Genomic DNA, 7,887 nt, shown 5'->3' with positions numbered 1-7,887 from the left:
CGGCCTTCAAAATGTCTTTTTAGTACCGTTTTGTTGTTGTTATTGACATTTGTCTCCAAAATGATAGGCAAAACGTGCTTTAACTTGTTTGTCCTCCCCGTTGTAGTTTACTGTATAACTTTACTGTGTTCCTGTATGATTCCAATTAATGAGGACCTGGGAAACAATTGCACGCCGGCATATAATGTAATGGAACAAATGCATCTCTCAACAGAATACATTTTTTTTGTTTTGTTTACATACTATATTTGGTTTACAAGGGATGCTCAGAACTTCGTGTTGCGCAAAACATCACCGGGCTCTGTTACATGTTGACTGGCCATCATGAGTTTAACAGCGAGCGGATGCTGTCCCTATAGAGTGAGTTCAGTACATAACAGACCAACTGTCAACTCAACTCTTTGCAATGACTGCCCCCCCAAAAAAAAAAAAAAATGAATATGATGTGTTATTAAACACACAGACTGGCCTTATTTGGCATATTTTGAATGTTGCCCCTCGAACTGTGAGACATATTCAGACAAATAAACGTCGGGCCAACAACAGCCCACTGTTAACATCATGCCCAGTCAACGTGTCGACTGTATTCCTCGATTTTGTTGTTGTTTTACGAGACGTTGCGCTCTTTTCATCCACGTCTGTCCACATCAAGAAGCTCGGTGATTTCAAGTGGGACTTGGTGTGATTTTACGCGCGCGCACGCACACACACACACACACATGCGTTGTGGTTCTTGTTTTTCTTTTCAGTTTACAGTTGTTAAAGTCGCGAGTGTCGCGCACGCCCAAATGCTGCTAGACTTTCAACTCAAACAAGTTTGAATCATGGACGATGGTGATAGTGGTGGTGACTGTCGTTGTAATCATAATAACATGGAAAAATGGAATTGTTATCGTCAGTAATAATAAGGGCGGTAAAAAAAGAATATATATATATATATATCGATGGCTACAAAATACAGTCAGCATACTGTAATTATTCATTTAATATTGTAAAAGCAATTACAGTATACTGCTTTGATCACGAGAAATTGATCCTGTAAAGTATGTTGCTGTAAACAGTAATATTAGAAAATATGGTACTGTATTTTCCTGGATATTAATTGACAGTATTATGATGGATTCATTTCCAGTATTTTGTAAAATACAGTCATTTCTACAGTACGGTGTACTGTGCAAACAATGAGCACTAATGTTTAACTCAATTTGATATTGATCGATTTCCACCAATTGAACTACTAAAAATGATGGACCACTGGAGATAGACTAGCAGAAAACACTTCCCTCGGTTTCCCACTGCTTTCTCAGCTCTTCATCTTTGGGAGATCTCGTGTAATAAACCCGATTTTCGGTAAATAGACGCGGTAGAAAATGCACGCTCTTTATCAAACACTTTACCAATGGAAGTGTTTGACGTAATTGCGTGCATGTGCATGAAATTTGTTGGCAGGAATTGCAATCGCTTCCTACAACGGTGGCCGAGAGAGACGCCTCCTCACAGAGTTTTCGTGGCTTTTTAATCACCGGATGCAAGTTTGTGCCAGCTCATGGAAAGCCAAGCTTATGTACAACATCCTCGCCCAGCTTTTGCCTCATCAATACGCAGTTACAGACAAGAAGAATATAGAATAGCGGTTGAAAAGGATTTGCAAATCATTGTATTGTTTTTATTTACGTCTCAATTTTGTTGGAATTGGGGTTTGTTCATATATATATATATATATATACATATATATATATATATATATATATATACATATATATATATATATATATATATATATATATATATATATATATATACATATATATATATATATATATATATATATATATATATATATATATATATATATACATATATATATATATATACATATATATATACATATATATATATATATACATATATATATATATGTATATATATATCCACTATCCCTTGTTTTGCCTCGATTTTATGATTATTTTATTAAGAGAAGGGAAGCAAACCAACTTCATTCATATCATACGAAAGTATTTGAATGTCTTCTGTAAAAACAATCAGAAAGCAGCTGACACATTTCATCACATATCAACAAGGTTAGCACTTCATCGAAACAGAGAAAGAAAAAAGAAAAGTCCCAGCTTGCTAATGAGTCCTGCTTGGCTTCAGTGTCACATTGTCTTATCTTCATTCATCCCCTCCATCCATCCCTCCATTTTCCTTACCGCTCATCCTGACTTGGGTCGCGGGTGTGCTGGAGCCTGTCCTAGCCATCTTCGGCCGGGAGGCGGGGTGCACCCTGAACCGGTCGCCAGCCAATCGCAGGGCACATAGAAACAAACAACCATTTGCACTCACATTCACACCTACGGGCAATTTTAAAGCCTCCAATTAATGCATGCTTTTCGGGATGTGGGAGGAAACCGGAGTGCCCGGAGAAAAGCCACCCAGGCACGGGGAGAACATGCAAACTCCACACAGGCGGGGCCGGGTTTCGAAGCCCGGTCCTCAGAACTGTGAGGCAGATGTGCTAACCAGTCGGCTCATTCATACCCTGCAAGGGCTAAACAGGATAGAAATCAGATTGCAAGAGCAGAATTCAAGGTTTTACACCAGATCCGGTAAGTTGTTGCTTGTTTTCAGTACACTAAGCAATAGTACTGCAAATAAAACGTAGTAGAATGACACCTGCCTATTGAAAAGCATTTCCATATTATTGAGTCACAAGGATGACAGATGTTTTCCTTTATTGTAGATCAACTGCCCACCCCAAGAGAGCAGACCCTAGCAAGTCTGGAAAGGTTCATGAGGAAGGAGTGTTGGCCTCAGTCGCAGAGATGTTTTTGGGAGGGATGCTGTATTTGGTCAGGACAGATTTAAACTGCTCCAGTGTGGCATCTGTTCGTACACCAGTTGGGTCAAAGTGAGTGCGACTCACCCGGAACCCATCTTCGGTCAAGTACTGAAGGAACTTATTCAACCTGCAGAGAACATCACATAACATACAGAGTTACTATTGTACTATCAGACCGCTTACCAATAAACTGCAGTAAAAGGCTCATCTCGGCGATGAGGGTTAGTGTTGACGTTGCGAGACGAGATTCTTGCGACATTCCATGGCAGTGCCTTGCTGCGATGTACGATGTCGAGGAATGCGTTGCATTTGTGGTACAACACGGATCAACTCTGCCAACAGGAACATCGAACGTGAAGTCACTCCAAGAGTTCGACTTATACTTTGTCTGACGCATCATGGAGAAACAACCCAGCGAAGGGAAAACCAGACTCCTACTCAAGCAGTGAGGAACAACTCAAATCAAATCGATATTTGAACAATTCCCCTTAGCATTGAGTGAAATTAATTACTACCGTCTTAGACTAGTACGGCATCTGCAAATAACGTGCAATGCGCACGTGTGACCTCACGCCCGCCAAAGCAGAGTGTCGCACACTGAGAACCAAGCTCGATTAAAGTCCGACCACCAAAGTCAAGAACAAGGTCTGTTCAACCGTAAGAGATTAGGGGAAATCAGCAATTTGTGCAAAGTTTGCAAGAATTGAATATGACCTGCAAAGGTTGAATCAAGTAACTGGACTGTTCTTGTTTTCTGAAGATGTTTCACCTTGAATCCAAAAGGCTTCTTCAGCTGTACAATTTGAGGTGTGGAACAAGAACAAACAAGAACGGTCCAGTTGCTCGATTCAACCTTTGTGGATTACAATTACGTGGATGACTGAGAATCTATACAGACAAATTGAGTGTGGCCGTGTTGACACAGGTGAAGCTATACTGCCGTCTGCACGCAGTTTCGTGCCACGTGGGTGAAGAGTATGAGAAAATAAAAAACGTGTTATGGGGAGGCAATGGGAATCGAAAGCCAGTTCCTGTCGAGAACCGGTTCTAGGGGACAATGTCGTAATTGCGCATGTTTTGCAGCTTACTAGTGATGTTAAAATGAACCCGAAGCCTCAACGCTTGTGTCTGACTTCCTGAATCACACTGCATCAAAATGGTGCTTCGGCGCTTGTATCGTCCCCGCCCCCAATATCACGTGACCAGATTTAAGTCAGCCACTGCGCCAGAAACTGTGACCGGAAGTTTCCCTTGGCCTCTCAGAGGCAGTGTGGTGCGATGCATGCAGGGAGCTACACACTTACTGTAAGCGACCCAAAATCAATCAATCAATCAATAAAGTAGAAGAAGAAAGTCGTGATATAACTCTAATGAACTCGTTATTCACAGATGAGGAAGAATTTACGCCTGAGAGTATTGTTATATCACATGCGTATGTGTTAGTACGGCGTTTGTGTGTGACTATTCGTGATCTGAAGGTAAAACCCTCCCGTGATCTCATTCTAAGTTTACATAGCCCGTCAAAAAGGTTTCTTTGCAATCTCTAAAACGATGCGCGTCTTGTATTTAAATATACAATGTGCGTAATTCTTTATGTTGCACATTTAGTTTTACAGTAAACTCCAACTGGGGTATCATGAAACAGCTTAAAGCCCACTCACGGTGGGCAGAAGAACATACGTCACACAAGATAAACACCCAAAATATAAATCCTTGTTTTGTTTCTAAAGACATTGCACGTTTGAAGTGCTGAAAACATGTGCAAAGACTACAAACAATATAAGAATAAATTGTTGATATGGTTTAAAACTCGTTTTCACCTTCGAAATTGCTCTGATTCTGTGGGCGGGGCTAAGACGCATCACCGTGGTGTAAACACCAAGCGCCCTCATTCCATTTGGTGGAACTGCACTTCCGTGGCCATAAATAACTTCGCCAACTTCTACCAGGAGAGCGTGCAACTGGCCACTGTAAATGTGTTTTGTGTTATTAGTGTGCACTGCATTAGGAACTATCATTGAGGCTTATCAATTACGTTTGTTTATTATAAACTGCATTTTCCACCGTTTCTTATTTTATTCATGGGGGAAGTATTTATTGTGTTCACAGGAAGCAAGAGGAGAAATTACTGGAGCCCAATTTAAAAATATCGCTCTTGAATGAATCACTTCACACAAAAAGGATGATAAACTGCTATTTCTCAATAAGCACTTGCAAAATCCTCTGCCCTCTTAAGCCCATGTAATTTCCCCAAAGTGACAGAAAAACATGATACAATCTGCAATCCCAGTAATGATGAACATTTTAAGCACACAGAATACGTTCAAAAATAATATATTTTACACTTTATGTTGGGAAATGACTTGGTCAAACATTGTTTTGGAATACATAAGTCATTCACAAGAGCCAAAAAGGCGCAAAAATGCAACGCAGCACAAACTGGATGTATATGGTAAACATACAGCTGCCTGTGATTTTGCACATGGCCAGCAGGTGGTTTCGTGTGCAATGAAACATCAAGAAATGAACCATTACTCCAACCAATAGCTGAAGTGTTACAAAGCTTCATGAAGCTTCATCTCGCCGTCACTTGTGCCTTAGCATCTGCCACCACCAGTAATGCCGGTCACGCGTTACAAAGTACAAAGTTACAATTTGGTCCGGTGACATCATAAGTAATCTAACGTCCATCCATCCATCCATTTTCTACCGCTTATCCGGGTCAGGTCGCGGGGGCAGTAGCTTTAGCAGGGACGCCCAGACTTCCCTCTCCCCAGCCACTTCATCCAGCTCTTCCGGGGGGATCCCGAGGCGTTCCCAGGCCAGCCGAAGGACGTAGTCTCTCCAGCGTGTCCTGGGTCGTCCCCGGGGTCTCTTCCCGGTGGGATGTGCCCGAAAGACGTCCGGGAGGCATCCGAATCAGATGCCCCAGCCACCTCACCTGGGTCCTCTCGATGTGGAGGAGCAGTGACTCTGCTCTGAGATCCTCCCAGATGACCGAGCTTCTCACCCTATCACTAAGGGAGAGCCCGGTCACCCTGCAAAGGAAACTCATTTCGGCCGCTTGTATTCGGGATCTTGTTCTTTCGGTCACGACCCACAGCTCGTGACCATAGGTGAGGGCAGGAACGTAGATCGACCGGTAAATTGAGAGCTTTGCCTTTCGGCTTAGCTCCTTCTTTACCACAACGGATCGATACAAAGTCCGCATCACTGCAGACGCTGCACCGATCCACCTGTCGATCTCCAGTTCCATTCTTCCCTCACTCGTGAATAAGACCCCAAGATACTTGAACTCCTCCACTTGGGTCGGTCAGGATATCATCCCCGACCTGGAAAGGGCATGCCGCCCTTTTCCGACTGAGGACCATGGTCTCAGATTTGGAGGTGCTGATTCTCATCCCAGCCGCTTCAGACTCGGCTGCTCACGCCTTGATGAAGCCAACAGAACCACATCATCAGCAAAAAGCAGTGATGCAATACTGAGGCCACCAAACCGGACCCCCTCTACGCCTTGGCTGCGCCTAGAAATTCTGTCCATAAAAGTTATGAACAGAATCGGCGACAAAGGGCAGCCTTGGCGGAGTCCAACCCTCACCGGGAACGAGTCCGACTTACGGCCGGATATGCGGACCAAACTCTGACTCCGGTCGTACAGGGACCGAACAGCCCGTATCAGGGGGTTCGGTACCCCATAATCCCGAAGCACCCTCCACAGGACTCCCCGAGGGACACGGTCGAACCCCTTTTCCAAGTCCACAAAACACATGTAGACTGGTTGGGCAAACTCCCATGCACCCTCGAGGACCCTGCCAAGGGTGTAGAGCTGGTCCACTGTTCCACGGCCAGGACGAAAACCACACTGCTCCTCCTGAATCTGAGATTCGACTTCCCGACGGACCCTCCTCTCCAGCGCCCCTGAATAGACCTTATCAGGGAGGCTGAGCAGTGTGATCCCCCTGTAGTTGGAACACACCCCTCCGGTCACCCCAGTCTGCCAATCCAGAGGCACTGTCCCCGATGTCCACGCGATGTTGCAGAGGTGTGTCAACCAGGACAGCCCCACAACATCCAGAGCCTTTAGGAACTCCGGGCGAATCTCATCCACCCCCGGGGCCCTGCTACCGAGGAGCTTTTTAACTACCTCGGTGACCTCAAACCCAGAGATAGGAGAGCCCGCCTCAGAGAGTTTTTGCTTCAGCGACCACCAGATCTGCATTCCGCTTGGCCAGCCGGTACCCATCAGCTGCCTCAGGAGTCCCACAGGCCAAAAAGGCCCAATAGGACTCCTTCTTCAGCTTGACGGCATCCCTCACTGTTGGTGTCCACCAACGGGTTCGGGGATTGCCGCCACAACGGGCACCGACCACCTTACGGCCACAGCTCTGGTCGGCCGCCTCAGCAATGGAGGCATGGAACATGGTCCATTCGGACTCGATGTCCCCCGCTCCCCCGGAACATGAGCAAAGTTCTGTCGGAGGTGGGAGTTGAAACTCCTTCTGACAGGTGATTTTGCCGGACGTTCCCAGCAGACCCTCACAACGTCGGACCGGCATCTTCCCCCACCATCGGAGCCAACTCACCACCAGGTGGTGATCAGTTGACAGCTCCGCCCCTCTCTTCGCCCGAGTGTCCAAGACATGCGGCCGCAAGTCCGATGACACGACCACAAAGTCAATCATCGAACTGCGACCTAGGGTGTCCTGGTGCCAAGTGCACGTGTGGACACCCTGATGCTTGAACATGGTGTTCGTTATGGACAATCCGTGACGATCACAGAAGTCCAATAACAGAACACCGCTCGGGTTCTGATAGGGGGGTCGTTCCTCCCAATCACGCCCCACAGTAATCTCACGTGTTACTTTTTATATTAGAGAAGTCAGATTACATCCATCCATCCATTTTCTGTACCGCTTTATCCTCACAAGGGTCGCGGACGTGCTGGAGCCTATCGCAGCTATCTTCGAGCGAGAGGGTTAGGGTACACCCTGAACTGGTCGCCAGCCAATCACAGGGCACATCGAAACAAACAACCATTCATACCTACG

At 45.4% G+C, this 7,887-nt stretch overlaps 1 protein-coding gene across 3 annotated transcripts in view; it reads right to left on the bottom strand.

Annotated features, from left to right (window-relative positions):
* Nucleotides 1-1,936: 1,936 nt before the first annotated feature.
* Nucleotides 1,937-7,887, bottom strand: part of trmt1l (tRNA methyltransferase 1-like) — a 90,297-nt gene continuing 84,346 nt past the window's right edge. For all 3 annotated transcript variants that reach the window (XM_061683477.1, XM_061683478.1, XM_061683479.1), the window contains one exon: nucleotides 1,937-2,966. In XM_061683477.1, coding sequence (XP_061539461.1) covers nucleotides 2,789-2,966 — 178 coding nt within the window. In that variant the 3' untranslated portion in view covers nucleotides 1,937-2,788. The remainder of the gene's footprint in view (nucleotides 2,967-7,887) is intronic.

The sequence above is a fragment of the Phycodurus eques genome, chromosome 8, assembly GCF_024500275.1.
Source record: "Phycodurus eques isolate BA_2022a chromosome 8, UOR_Pequ_1.1, whole genome shotgun sequence".
Classification (NCBI taxonomy): domain Eukaryota; kingdom Metazoa; phylum Chordata; class Actinopteri; order Syngnathiformes; family Syngnathidae; genus Phycodurus; species Phycodurus eques.
Note: the sequence above shows the minus strand (reverse complement) of the source record. Positions and strands in the feature narration are given on the sequence as shown.